Source organism: Miscanthus floridulus, chromosome 12 (genome assembly GCF_019320115.1).
Source record: "Miscanthus floridulus cultivar M001 chromosome 12, ASM1932011v1, whole genome shotgun sequence".
Classification (NCBI taxonomy): domain Eukaryota; kingdom Viridiplantae; phylum Streptophyta; class Magnoliopsida; order Poales; family Poaceae; genus Miscanthus; species Miscanthus floridulus.
Window position 1 is genome coordinate 55,916,854 of NC_089591.1, and position 14,371 is coordinate 55,931,224.

Sequence of the window (14,371 nt, forward strand, 5' to 3'; positions counted from 1 at the left end):
CACAGGCACAGTTGTCTTCCAATTGAGGTTGACTATGTCTGCATCTTTTCGATGATCTGGACATGCATGGAATTTACTGATTTTGATTTTGACATGCAGCTCACAGATTTGTTCTGCCTATGTTAGAATAAAATTGGACCTTTTACCCTGTGGAACCACGAGCTATTCTACCGTTACTTTGTTTTGATAGCTGCATTGTTGACATTGAGGTTCCAATTTCAATTCCTAAATGAAACCAGTTTGCACTCACATTCTGGTGTCCCTTCATCGCCCGATATTTCATTTATAGAATATTAGGTAGATTGAATAGCCACTTTTACATCCAGAGTCTTGTTCTTAAAAAGGTAAACACTAATGTACAGAAGAAAGTATGATGGAAAAGCTGTTGACTTCCTTTTATATAAATAGGAGCATTAGAGTTATTTAAGAGCTTAACCGTTATCTGGACAACTGAGTATCCTTATAACTGTTGCACATGCTGACAGTTTACCTTGCTCTTGGAATTTTTTTCACACGACACCTTCTGGGGTTATATTTGAACAAAAGAATGTCTAGTTATTAAGGTCCTAATTTTGCGCTCTTGCAATTTCTATATTCACTAGTAAGCTATCAGCCACATGCTGAACACTCTTGCTTGGTATGCACACTTCATGTTTGTTGGTATGGAAATGATAGCCTGGAGCATGCCCATGTGATAATTTTCTGTAAAGTTTTTTTCTACAATGATCTTTTATTTATTTTGCATCCTTTTCCTTCCAAGCCCTCTCTTTGTTGACTCTAATCTTATAATAATAATCATACATTGTAACTTTCTTATCGGTGATCTCACTAGATAATCATGCTGGACAAACTTATTCTAAGTACTGATCGTCTCATTTTCCTTTCAACAATTGTTTTGACATAAAATAATTAATCTGTTGTTTTGACCTGACCTCTAGGATCTAGATGTGTTTGGTTTAAAATTAAGTGGGATAGGAACAGGGTGTGGTGTGCAGTGGCAGAGCTACCTTAGGGCCATAGAGGGCCATGGCCCCCCCTTGCCGTGCATCAAGTTCCATAGTTGTCATGTGCAAGTGCATGTATATTTCCCCACTGTCTACTGGCATAGCTGCATGCATAGTTGTTTTGTCTGTTACTACTGACTAGATGCCTGATGCATGCAAGCTTGCTAGCTATGGTGCCATGCTTGCCTGTAGCAGTACGTTCTTGAGGCCCGTTTGGCCCCTGCTTGCTTTGAGCGCTAGCTCCACCACTGGTGGTGTGCATGCATAAAATATGACTTCAATTGTTATTGGACTGCTCTAGATATTTGATCACCTGTTTGCCTTGTTTACTTCATGAAGTACTATGTCGAAGCTGAGATTGAAAATTCTTTGCATGGTAAAAGTATCTTAGGACTTCACAAAAAAATGGCCATGTGCTTATTGCTAGAATTAATTCGAAAATATTGCTTAATCTTACATCTTAATACTTAAGAGTTCAAAACTTCAAACACATTTATATCTCGTGGATGTTTTTTTCAGAAATCATTATCAGTTTCTTGTTCCATCGCTAATTTCAGATTTCCAGGTTAAACGTGCTTCCTATTAGTCAAGGCAACATTCTGTTTCAATCATTTCCTGTTTCATATGTTTGGAATGATGGCTATCTTGATCATCAATTATTTGGAAGCTGCAGATGGAAAGTATGAAACATTTAATGAAGCTAATTCTCCTCAATTTTTGCTCCTGGTGGTTGAGGCATCTCCCTGGCATGTAACACAATTTTGTGGATGGCATGTCTGGTTTGCACTTCATCAACTCATTGTCAGAGCTCTGCCATGGAACTCCAAATTTCCAGGTACCCTTCATGGATCACTCTCACCTCCTCTCCATCTTTCAACATGTTGACTACCCGCCTGTCCCAGCCATGTTCACCATGGCCCAAGCCCTCACTTCCAATTCCAAGCTAATGCCATCTGCTATCATCACAGACATTTTCAAGCTAATTCATTCAGACCTTGGTTGCCTGCGCTCACAGCTTCTCACATGTGAAGGTGCACCACATTTAAGCACGACAGCACATATGCCATGCTAGCCGAGCATGCCCGGCGATGTGTTTCTGTGTAAGGCTTCATCAGGATATACTGTGGCACTGATAGGCGACAACGGCTGCACCTTCCACTTCTGGATGGTTACTTCAGCAATGTCATCTTCGCCGCCACATCAATTGTCAAGGCAAGCAAGGTGACCAGTGGTCTAGCAAATGGGGTTGCAGTCATCCAGGAGGCACTAAGTTTGATGGATAATGACTATTGCCGCTCAGCGTTGGACTACCTGGGATTGAATCGGAGTTTTCAGCATTGATAGATGGAGCTCACATCTACCGGTTCCCGAACCTGGGGCTCACGAGCTGGGTGTGGCCTGTGTTCATGGGCTCGATCACATACGGCGACCTGAGGTTTGTTATCCCAGGTGCAAATGGCGATGTGCAGGCTGAACACATGAAGATGGTCCAGAAGCTGATATTTGAGTTGTAAATGGAGTGCTTTACTTATTGGAGAAGGATTGTAATAGGGCAAGAAGCTTCAGGGCATAGCCAGGTTCTCCCTGGTGAAACGTCTGAATCTTCAGAGTGAACCTAGTTACTGTTGGCCTTCAAATCTTGTAGAGTGAATTCAGGGTCCACCATTTTACGGGAATATTTGGAAAACATCTACTTGTACAATTACCAGTAACGAGTTCTATTAAGAAAAAGGGGGCAAAAATGCAGAATAGGGTTTACAAAGTTACATTCTGTGAAGAAACTTGATGGAGGGAAATCATTGCAACTTGGCTGAAACTGACTAGTTTTGTGAGAGATAAATACTGTAGCGGCTGGTTGATGAACAGTGTTTTGTGAGGGGAGTCAGCCGGCTGGTCTGGACCATCCAGACCAGCAAACGCGCCCTATGGCTTGGGTCTGGTGCTTCCTTCTGCCTGGAGTACAATCTGTCACTCTGGCTTGGGTCGGATTGAGCTGCTAGTGAATATACTCAGGTTGGCTGAAAGTTTCCTGTATGGCATATCTGTGTTCCTGATGTTTCTTCAAGGTCATGCTACAATAATATGACCCATAATAACATGTGTAAATTTTCATTATTTTTCCAGATTGAACAAGCAGCTATTAGACCGTCTCTGACAACCCTAACCCAAAATACAAGACCCATTTATCCTTTGGGTAGCGTTATAGGCAAATAGTTCAATACCTATTTTTGGTCTTCTCCCAAAAGACAACCCTTTCTACAAATGGGTCTTCAGGAGAAAGGATTATCAGATTTGAGTTATGCATCTCCTGACACCCAAAATAGGTCTTCCATATATACAATCTGCTGGAGGCTATAGGTATTATGTTAGAGACCTATTTTGAGTTTGGATTCTGCAATAAATCTCCCGTTGGAGACCGTCTTATAACCTGAAGGAAGGTCCTCCAGAGTCCAGATGTCTCTTTGCCTTCGTGTGCAGTGTCTGCTGGGAGTTTGCCTATTTGGTATAGCTTATAAGCTGCTTATGGCCAAAATAAACTGAAATCAATAGCCAAATGCTACGTTTTTAGCAGCTTATTCTGACCACGTTTATTCGCACAGCTCCCATTTATACTTAAAAAGCAGAAGCTACATCAACATCACACCAACTTATTTGAACCGTGACTTTTACTCTTAAAAGCGCTTCCAAATAAGCCGTACCAGCGCCTTTGTTCGCTCTCTCGGCGCAGAGACGCTCCTTGCGGGGTACGCGTGTCCTGTAAAACTGCCGATTGCAGTCTGCTGCTGATCCCGTTTCAAGGTTACTACTGGTCTGCGGAGTGCGGCCGACATGTGGGGAACTGCAGATGCCGAGGCTGATACGCTCGGGGAGCCCCACCGTTGGAGACTCTGAACTGAAAGCACAAGAGGCCTCACGCAGCCCGAGGCCACTGCAGGGGAGCACCCACTCCCACCCGGTCACCCCCACCTCGCCGCCTCCGCCCTCTTCTCTGCCCCCGCGCCGCCTCCCCTTGTCGCATCCCCTCTCGTTCTCCTTTCGCGATGCGGCAACGGCGCAGCGCCTTGAGGCTAGGGCTAGTCCTCCCGCCGTTCCGCGACCGATGATGCGATGACGACGCGGTGCCGCCCGGGGGAGCATTTCGCGGAGTGCCGGCCGGCGCACCACGAGGGCTCTGCTGCGCCGCGACGCGGGCTGGCTGGGCTCCGGTGTCCACGCCGCGGCTGCTGTCTGTGGCCCGCCATGTCGCGAGGGTTGGTCAGCCACGGGCCGCGGCGGGTCCTCCGTCTAGCGAGTGTTGCCGGGGGGGCCTTGACCCCGCAGAAGCTGCCGCTACCTGGCCGCCGGCGCTGCGACGACCCGTGAAGGTGCAACATTGCTCGCTCGACTCGTGTGCAGCCGTCGTGCTGGCGCCGCCGCGAGCGGTGGGCGGGCGCCCCCGTGCGCGCACTAGCCGCTCGACGCGACGAGTGCCAATGCCAAGCCGTCAGCTTTGGCGCCCGTGTGTGCCTCCGCAGCTCTGGCTGCGTCTCGTTCTTGCTCGCATCGGCGCACCACGTGCTGAATCGTGGGACCACACCAGGTGCTATTCTTACACCAATCCTCGATCACTTCGAGGTTATTCGAATTCGTATTTCTCACGCTTATCATGCTAGCTGTTCTATTTGGATCCCCAGTCATCGTTGAGCGTCTCGAACCTTTCCTCATGCTCACTTCCGCTTACAATTGTTGTCTCTGCCAATCACTAAGTCACACTCTGATTTCGCTACAACTAAGCCTATATGTATATTTATGTAACTCTGATTTTTCTACAATTAAGCCTATATATTTATATTACATATAAGCACCGTTCTCAATTGTTAGAATAACTAAAGTTTGTCCACATAATTTGATGCTTTCAATTTATTTAGATCTGAAACGTGCATTTTAAACTTGAAACCTTGCTGGTCTGTCTCGAGATATTTTTGCCCCATGGTTCTATAAGATTTTATCGGAAAATAAATTAAAAGCGGATAGACGTGGAAGGGGAGGAGAAGGGAAGGCATACAGCTGTCGCGGTCAAAAAGTAGGCGGGCCAGGCCGCTGTAACAAACAGGATAGAGAAATGCCCTTGAAGAAAGAAGCGTGACATCGTGACATCAGTGTGATACGGCATCGTGTTTCGTTCGAAATTTGAGATTCACATCGCCTTAATGGCTTAATCCACTTTATCCTATTACGTATTTATTATTAACAAACATGATTAATTGCCGAACCGCATTTTCTTTACTCACGGATGACGGTGGAATCTGGATTAACCATTTAACCGCCTTCCTGATTCGGCAGGTCAAGACAAAGGCGGTTCACCGGGCTCGCGGCGTGGACTTGTCTGGGCGTGACGCGTGCCGAAGCCGAAGCCAAAGCCGAGCCGGTGGAGCCGATCCATCGGCGCGTGGGCACCCAACCCGAGCGAAGCAACCGACCGGAGGCGTGGGAGTGGGGTGGGGCTGGGTATAAGTGCAAGTGCCCGCCTCCCTTGCATGGGACGGCCGCATTCTCTCCTCTCTCTCTCTCTCCCCCAGTCTCTCTCCCTTTGCCTCGCTCTCTCTCTCTCCTGCGAGGACCGCCCGGGAAGGTGAGATCGATCTCTGCTCCCTCCCCTTTCTCTCTTCTCCACGCTTTGTTTCTGTTCAACTCTGCTTCATCCCCCAAAACCCCGTCCTCCTGCTACTTCGTTCTGAAGCCCGTAAGATCTCGTTTCCTTCTGCGCTCAGCGCTGCGATTTCGTCTCGCTCCCGTGCATGTTCGTGGTCGTGTTTTATTTGAATGTTGCTGCTGTTTTTCCTTGTCGTCGACCGGATTCCATGCTCGAGATGTGTTGGTGCTTTTGGATTTGCGAAACCCTGCGAGATTTTGACCCGCGGATTTGGTCTTGTTGTGGCTTGTTCCTCCGTGTTTTGGTGCTGTTGGTGGTGGTGTTGTTGCCGTTGCTGGGGTTTTACTGTGTCGTGGTGGTTTTTGTGGTGGTGAAGGAGGTTGAGGGGGCCGCCGGGGCACCGATGGTTCCATGGTGATCTCCGATCGCCTCCCTCCTTCGAACTCGATCGGGCATACTGGTTCTTCTGGTTCGTCTCACCGTCGATCTCTTGACGGCTACCCTTTGCTTTTGTGTGCTTAGAATTGTGCGGTGCTGGTGAGCACTCTCGTTTGGAGTTCCATCCTTCTTCGCGAGACCCTGGATCTCCGAAACTTTTTGCGCGGTTGTGCCCTCAGTTCGGACTTCGCGCTTGTTGTTGTTGCGTTCCGTATTCGTTTTTAATGTTGCTTTTCGTATTGGTTTATTCGGAGGGGAGGCGGCTAATGAGCACCGCGACTCCATGGTGAACTCGATTCACCTTTCCTCTCGAAAATTCTGCCGTCCTTTCATCAACCGTGTATCGTTTAACTCCTCTTGTCGTTCGTGCTACTGCTTATGTGCGTCAGAACTCGAGGATAAATCTGCTCGTGATCTGTCTATCTTTTTTTGTTGTTGTTTTGGTATCTGCTATGCTCGGCATGTTTGAGAGATCGCTGTTTTTGAATGTGGTTTTAGGGTTTTAGAAACGTGTGGATTTGGACCACCTTTTTTCTTACCCCGTTTTCTGTTGATCTTCTCGACACTACTGGGCGTGCGACAGGGATTGGTCTCTGCCTGTTCCTTTTCCTGTTTCCTTCATTGTTCCCTTTGTTGGATCTCCATCTCGATTTTCCTCTGCTGAACAATTTCTAATCGTTGTTGTCGTGCCATCATGCGCTGCAAACTGCATGCCCTTTTATTTTCTCCCCCTTGCTTTTTACTAACCATGTAAGTTAAGCTTGCAAAATTGAGTGTGTTTTCTTGTCTAATTTCTTGTCAAGGATGTTATGTAGTGGCATATCGCTATGTAGTTCCTTCCTGTCAGAAAAGTTTGTAATGCTAAAGCATCACTGAATCATGACTGTTGCTTGTTTTCACTTCATCTAGATAGAGTGCCTATACGATTAGTTTGTTATTTGGCATGTTGAAGTAATGGTCCTCAAAATTCATACAAGCTGAAATTGCTATTCTGATTTTGAAATGAAGCTGTGTGTTATCACAAAATCTTAGTTCACTTTAGGGTTAGTTTTTGAAATAGATCTTAGGTTTTCAGAACTTTGTTAATGCATCCTTGAAAACTGCTACTTCTTCCATATTATACAATTGTCCTGTAATGCACCCAAGGGCCCTGTTTCCAAACCTCGGTAAAATCCTGCATGCCATCCAAAATTGTCTCTGTTGGTTCCTTACCATAGAAATGGTCAAGATAAAGCGAGTTCTGCATTGAGCTTTCCAAGCAATGGTGTATGCCTATCTATGTTTTCTTTCTGAAATGAGATCCTAATTTGCATAGGACAATGCCAGTGCTAATGAATCTTTCTATTTGTATTTCATCAATGCTTTCTGGCACTTCTGTGATCATAAACCTGATGTTAGTCCATCTTAATACAAAGATAAGCAGCTCTCCTGTGTGCTGGAGAAAAAAAAAACTGATGTTAGTTTGTTCATTTCCAAAAATTTTCCTGGTTATGAATTTTTAGGATATTGTACTCACACTAGTATGCAGCAGGATATCAAGCTCCGCTATGGCACTTGCTGTACCTGTGACACTAAAGACTACTGAGGAGGGTGAGAATGAAAGACTTGATTACGCCGTGTCAGCTATGCAAGGACACCGTGAAAATATGGAGGATGCTGTGAGTAACCTACCAGCCTTTGTGTAGAATCATTGGGTGCATAGTTATATGAAATACACATGATTGACTTGCTAGTTGCTATAAGTTGCTGCTAAACAATTGAAGGCTCATGTTAACCTTCTTTCTCTGCAGCATGCAATTGTCTTAAATCTTGATGCTGCAACTGGCACATCATTCTTTGGTGTTTATGATGGCCATGGAGGTCTGATCTTCACCCAGATGTTTAGCTACTTGTGCCCATTACATTCTTACTATGGATTCATGAGTACTGTTGACTCGTTTTACCATGATATTTGATTTATTGGAAATTCTGTTTCAGGACCTGCTGTTTCAAAGTATTGTGCGAGACACTTACACATTGAGCTTCGCAGACATGAAAGATTTCGTGATAATCTCCAAATTGCAATTGAGAGAACGTTCTTAAGGTTTTCAACCTTTTGTAGCTCACTGAATTCATGCATTATATATTTTTAGATGGCATAAGTTATTTCCCTCCATTACTATAGTGGATGACAAAGGACCAATATTGCCACATTCTTTGTTCATAGTTGATAGTTGAACTTTTGCTGCACGTGCAAATAAGAAATATGTAATCATTGCTCCTACTTTGCTGCTGCAGGATGGATGAGATGATGAAAGACAGGAGCGCAGGGAGGGAATTATCTGGGTATGGTGGTAATGACAATTGGAAAGCATATAGAAAGGCTATGCGCACGAGTCTATTTCTACCCTTCTGTCAGGTTCTTACTCAACTATTTTATTTATAAAATCTAGCATATGAAAGCTTGTAAGTTGTAACATTTCACTTCATCCTCAATAATTTTCCAGAAGCCTGCCTATCCGGGGCCAGAAAATGATGGATGTACCGCGTGTGTGGTTCTCATTAGAGGCAACCAAATCATTGTGGGAAATGCTGGTGATTCTCGCTGTGTACTCTCAAGGAATAATCTGGTCTGTTGACTCATTCTTTTGTCAAGCATATGTCTGATACCAAATCAGCCTGATATTTTGTACCACTAAATGTATTCTAATGGTGCCTAATACTCTGTTATTTCCATTATACGCAAAGGCGATTGATCTATCCAACGACTTTAAACCAAACCTTCCAGCCGAAAGACAAAGAATAGAAACTGCAGGACATGAGGTAATTTTTAGTGAGAGAGGAAATGTGCATCGTATTGATGATGGAATTGCGATTTCAAGATCACTTGGTACAGTTCTGCCTGACTTTTTAGTCCATTGTGGGATTCTACAATTGATTGTGTTATCAGTGTTTTACTTCTTTGCAAAAAAAAAAGTGTTTTACTTCCTTGCATTTCAGGTGACCTGCTGTACAAGGATAACAATAATTTAGGTCCCGAACAACAAGCAATTACTGCCTTTCCTGAAGTTCGCACTGTAAGTATTACTATATTCTGTTTTTCAAAAAAAGTATTACTATATTCTGTAACCAAAATGTGATTTTATCCATCTGGGTACTGTCTGATGGAAAATTGCTCCTTATTTGTTAGGAAGAGATAACTCAAGATGACCAGTTTCTTATCATAGCATGTGATGGAATCTGGTAAGTTTTCAGCTAAAAGACACTGGTGCACTGTTTTACGTCCTGTTTTATTTTGTTTGCTTCGAGATGTCCTCGATTCCATGAAAAATACATCAAGTTAAAATGATAGTTATCTTCCACACATTTGTCTCTTCCAAGTTCTTTATATTAGTGTTCAAATTGTCCACAAGGGGTGGGGTTTGTAGGTTTTGGTTCAGTTAAGTTTTATTTGCTTTGGACTGGGCCACTGCACCACCAATGCTATTTTGTATGGTTTCTTGAATTTCTGGATATAATAAGTTCTTTCCTGAGTTTGATGTGATGGGCCCAGAAGGGTCAGAGTTACAGGATGGTGCAATAATATCTGCCAATCCTCTGTTTGCTTATGTTTATAGTGTCTAGTGTTCAGATAATTGTGCAAGTTAATCTGCTGAAAATTATCATGAGATTTGTTTGGTTTATTTTGGAAGAACTTTTAAGAACACGAATTTTACCAAAGGTCTGGAACTCTGGATAACATCAGTACTTAATGAAACATAATGGTGATGTTGTGACAAGGATTCTGGACAACCTGAGTAGTACTCGCTGATGTAAATGATTTTTATGTTGTCTGCCCTAAAATTCACACAGCTCTTCCATGTCCTTTTTTGTAGGGATTGCTTAACAAGCCAGCAAGCAGTTGATTTTATAAGGATATACTTAAATGCTGTGAGTATTCTTCCCCCTTGAGCATATCTGCTCGTTTGAAAATGATGCACTGTACGGGAAGATTTTTGCTATTAGACCCTTTAAAAAGGTTTGGATGCACGATACGCTTATTCATTGAGAAATATACAACACATGCAAAATATTATCCCATCTGTGTAGTAGTCAAAATTTATTAAAGAATTTTTATCTGCATGGAAAGTTGTGTGCTTGACTGCTTGCCTTTTTTTGTTGGCTACCACCTGACTGATCGGCATTTACAGTCTACACTCAGATAGTATACATGGTTTGCATCTTGTTCATCTTTTGTCACTATTGCCCCCTAACAAATGTTGTTGTCCAGGACGTAGGGCTGGCGTTCATCTGCGAGGCCCTCCTTGGACACTGCCTGGCACAACCTAGAGGGTGGGACAACATGACTGTCGTACTGGTTCGGTTCAAGACGCCAGGCTCTTGCCAAGTTAGGGGCCGCAACGCACTGCCACGGCCGATCAACCAAGCTGCTGCGGAACGAGCTGCTGCGGAACAAGCTGCTGCCGCCCAAGCTGCTTCGGAACGAGCTGCTGCGGAACAAGCTGCTGCGGAACGAGCTGCTGCGGACCGAACTGCTGCTGCCCGAGTGCCCCCACCCCCAGCAATCCGGGCGGCCACCAGTACTTCCGCACCGTCCACCCCCAGCTTCCCAGGCGCACCCCCCAAAAGCCCCGAGAGCTCCAAGAGTTCAGAGCTTTGAGTTCGTTTTGTCAGGAAAAGATGAACTTGCTTACCCTGGTTCTTTCATGTGGTGCATCTTATCCCCCACAGAGTTTGGATTCGTTTTATCAGGACAAGATGAACTTGATTTCGTTTTGCGTAGGATGATTTCCTATGAGAGTAGCCTGTCGTTCTAGGCACTGACGATGGAGTTTTTGCCTGTGAACCATATGTTTAGGTTATCACAGCAATATTCATGTTTTCTACGGTCTGGAGGATGCTTAGTGTCCTAGTACTGTTTTTTGAATGGATATTGCGATCAGAACTTCTATATGCATTTTGTGTGTCTTTGATCTTTCATGCCTGGATTTAAGCTTGCGTATGTATTTGCTTTGCCTTAAGATTGAATGTTCCACCTACATCAGATTACAATGCCTTACAATGTGCTTATTATTGCATATTTGTTTCAAGTTTTGTTCTTGAAAGCTTGATTGGAACTGCGAGTGCACCTTAGGCACTCTAGATTACTGTGATCTGGTACTACCATGGAGTTTGTAGGATCACTAGATCAAGCCAGCAAGTATAGAAGTAGGATCCGATGCTGAAAACCCCTGTTTGTACAATTGTGCCCATTGCATTCGCCGGCCTTGTCACCTTGAGGGATTGAGATTCTAAGGTCAAGCTGAACCCGCAGTCACTCATATTGCAATTTAGTGCGCCCTAAGCTTGCCTGTCGAGCTCTGGCCTCTGGGAAGCTCCTCCCGTCGCTCGCGCGGTGGAAGTGGAACTGTACCAGGGTTCTGCGTGAGCTGAACCGCGCGCCCCGACGCTGCACCTAGCGATGGGGCTGTCGCTCTTCATGACTTCATCTTCATAGCTGTGCTGGGTCAGTGGGTTTTCGTACACAATGCTAAATCTGCGCTTCGCCGGGTCTGATCTCCGGCCACCTGAGCTGTCTGTCTCCAATCTCCAGGTAGGTGAGGCTGCGTTTACCGCCGTCCTCGCTCGTTGAACCCCAGAAGGCAGAGGACGACGTGCCGCGCCCTTGCTATCCTCAAAGTGCCCGCGGGCGCGCAACCGAACCGATGCGACCGTTCGCCCGTTTCAAATGTAAGTGGGCCGGTCCATATACAGCCCATCCAGCAGACGGTACCACGATCCGGCGCGCATTCGTCGTTCAGCCCACTAGGCCCACCTATCCCATGGGAGTGAATCACTCGGGTCCATTCTATAAAACCTCTTCCCCGGGGCTAGGGTTTCCTCCCAGCCGTCATCGCTTCGCGTCCGCCTCAGCCCGCCGCCAGGAGAGGTAAGGTAAGCTATCCACCGCCGCCGCCGCCGCCCTCCTCCCGCCCCATCTCTCACCGGTCCGGCCGTCGTGCTCCTAGCCTTCCGAATCGGATGCACTTGTTTGTTGGGTAGCCGGCTCGGTCGGTTCGTGGAAGAGCCCGGATCTGCTCTGTACGCACTTGTTATCGAGAGGTCTTTCGGCGGGAGTTGTCTCGCGAGGTGTAGCTCGCGAGCCCAGGTCTCTTCGCCTTGTAGATTTACAGCCTGTTTGGATTGAAGTATGATTGCATTCGGAATCAGTTGATTCGTCATGGGTGCATGCCCCGGAGAATGGCGTCGTCCGACGTTTTTTGCGGAACCAACCGGTCCTTCGAAATGCGCTTGCGGATAATACCAAGAAGATTGGCTTCGTGACGCACCGGTTGAGTCCATGATGTAAACCAAACAAAGGGGCTAGGTTGGGAGCTAGGTTCGGATCATTCCTCATGGGTCGGTCCGTCCATCCAAACGCATCATTAGTGTATCTGCTCGTTTAGGTAGCTTTTGCTGTTATTAATCGTGAGAGGGTTATGTGAGCAGCCTCTTTGAGCTTAGTACGCTGATCCCATCGGTGTAATGATATGTAGTGATGCTGTCTATGTTTCTAATATTCTTGCCATGGTTGATTTGGGCATGATGTTGATTTAGTAATGGTGTTTCTATGATTCTGTTTTTGGTGCTAACTTTCAGTTAATGCTAGACTGAGAACTGGGCTTTCGGTGAACGCTAAACTGAGAACTGTTGCTAATCAGTAGCAATTCATGTAGATGACAAAATCCTTCTATGGTTCACTACACTTTTCATGGTTGTGTCTTCTCCTTTGCTTCTATACCCATCTGACATAATGGTCTTTCTTTCTCTGCTTCCTTTCTCTGTTTCCAGGTCAGGACAGAGTTTCAAGAGGCTGAAATGGCTCCTAAAGGTACACACCTAACATTGCATATTTCTGTAGGTGCCATATATTTTATCAAGAAATGCCCTGTATCATCCTTGAAATTGCTATAAGCTGAGAGTCATTCATTTCCTGTTTTGTTTGCTTGTGTGTCGCCATTGCTGAATTGTATGTATTAGTGTGTATTCGGTCATTTAGCACTCAGATTTAACGACTACCTGTTTATTTTACTCATGCCTTGTCCAGAACATGTGAATCATTACTGTGCGTCTGTGCACAAAGCTTTTCTATTTTTGCGCACAATCGCCATGCTGAAATTCATGAACCTGTATGCATGACTGTACTGTATAGAATTAGCAGCTTTTCTATTTCTATTTGATAGGCTTACTGTACTGTATGCATGACCTGACTATTTTATCTAACTGTGTGGTTTGATTAGCTGCTGCCGCCAAGAAGGGTGATGCCAAGACCCAGGCCTTGAAGGTTGCCAAGGCTGTGAAGTCGGGATCTGTCAAGAAGAAGACCAAGAAGATCCGCACGTCCGTTACATTTCACCGCCCCAAGACCCTGAAGAAGGCTAGGGACCCGAAGTACCCAAGAATCAGCACTACTGGAAGGAACAAGCTTGATCAGTACCAAATCCTCAAGTACCCCCTCACAACAGAATCAGCGATGAAGAAGATTGAAGATAACAACACACTGGTCTTCATTGTTGACCTCAAGGCAGACAAGAAGAAGATCAAGGCTGCTGTCAAGAAGATGTATGACATTCAGGCAAAGAAGGTCAACACCCTGATCAGGTTAGCACTCGCTCCAGTTTTAATTTTCCTGCATATTCGTTTATGCTGTGCAACATTTTGAGATATTCTTGTTGTTTTTGTGCAGGCCCGATGGTAAGAAGAAGGCTTACGTGAAGCTGACGCCCGACTATGATGCTCTTGATGTGGCCAACAAAATCGGCATCATCTAAATTACTGTATTAGGCATCTGTGTCCTAGTTCCATGTGAAACCAGAGTTTTTGTAGCTATGGCTCAGTGGCTCCATTACCATGTCTTGATGCAGACTTATGAATTTGATATCATCCAAGTGACCGGTTGAGCTAGTTTGAGCTCTGCACTTCATTATACTTGGATTCCATCTGTTTTTGTCACCAGTTATATTGTTTGTCATATTGGGTTGGTCTTTGCAACTAAACCTTGCTCGAGTCTTGAATCTGAGCCTCCGACCAAAAAAGCTGTTTTGAGCATAATGGCATATGTTGTTGGAACCTGCGATGACCACAATGTTTGCCATAAGTTAGTCCATACGATTAAAATATTTGCTAAGCTGGAACATTGTGAGACTAGTTCCTAGGGTAATCCATAGGTACCCATAAGGATCCTTATGGACTACAAGGAATAAAAAATATTACTTTTTCTCGTTTCTCTCTCTCTCTTTCTTAGTTTTGCACAGGATTGTAAAGAGAAAAAAAAATT

At 45.1% G+C, this 14,371-nt stretch overlaps 1 protein-coding gene and 1 pseudogene across 1 annotated transcript; both read left to right on the forward strand.

Moving 5' to 3' along the window:
* Positions 1–5,543: 5,543 nt before the first annotated feature.
* Positions 5,544–10,887, forward strand: LOC136498666 (probable protein phosphatase 2C 42). The gene is made up of 11 exons (XM_066494547.1): positions 5,544–5,616; positions 7,604–7,733; positions 7,866–7,935; positions 8,053–8,158; positions 8,353–8,473; positions 8,562–8,684; positions 8,803–8,944; positions 9,055–9,131; positions 9,245–9,297; positions 9,930–9,984; positions 10,325–10,887. Exons 2-11 carry the CDS (start codon positions 7,623–7,625, stop codon positions 10,712–10,714), a joined length of 1,248 nt encoding a protein of 415 aa, XP_066350644.1. The 5' UTR covers positions 5,544–5,616; positions 7,604–7,622; the 3' UTR covers positions 10,715–10,887.
* A 989-nt stretch (positions 10,888–11,876) lies between these two features.
* Positions 11,877–14,020, forward strand: LOC136496699 (large ribosomal subunit protein uL23-like; annotated as a pseudogene).
* Positions 14,021–14,371: the final 351 nt, after the last annotated feature.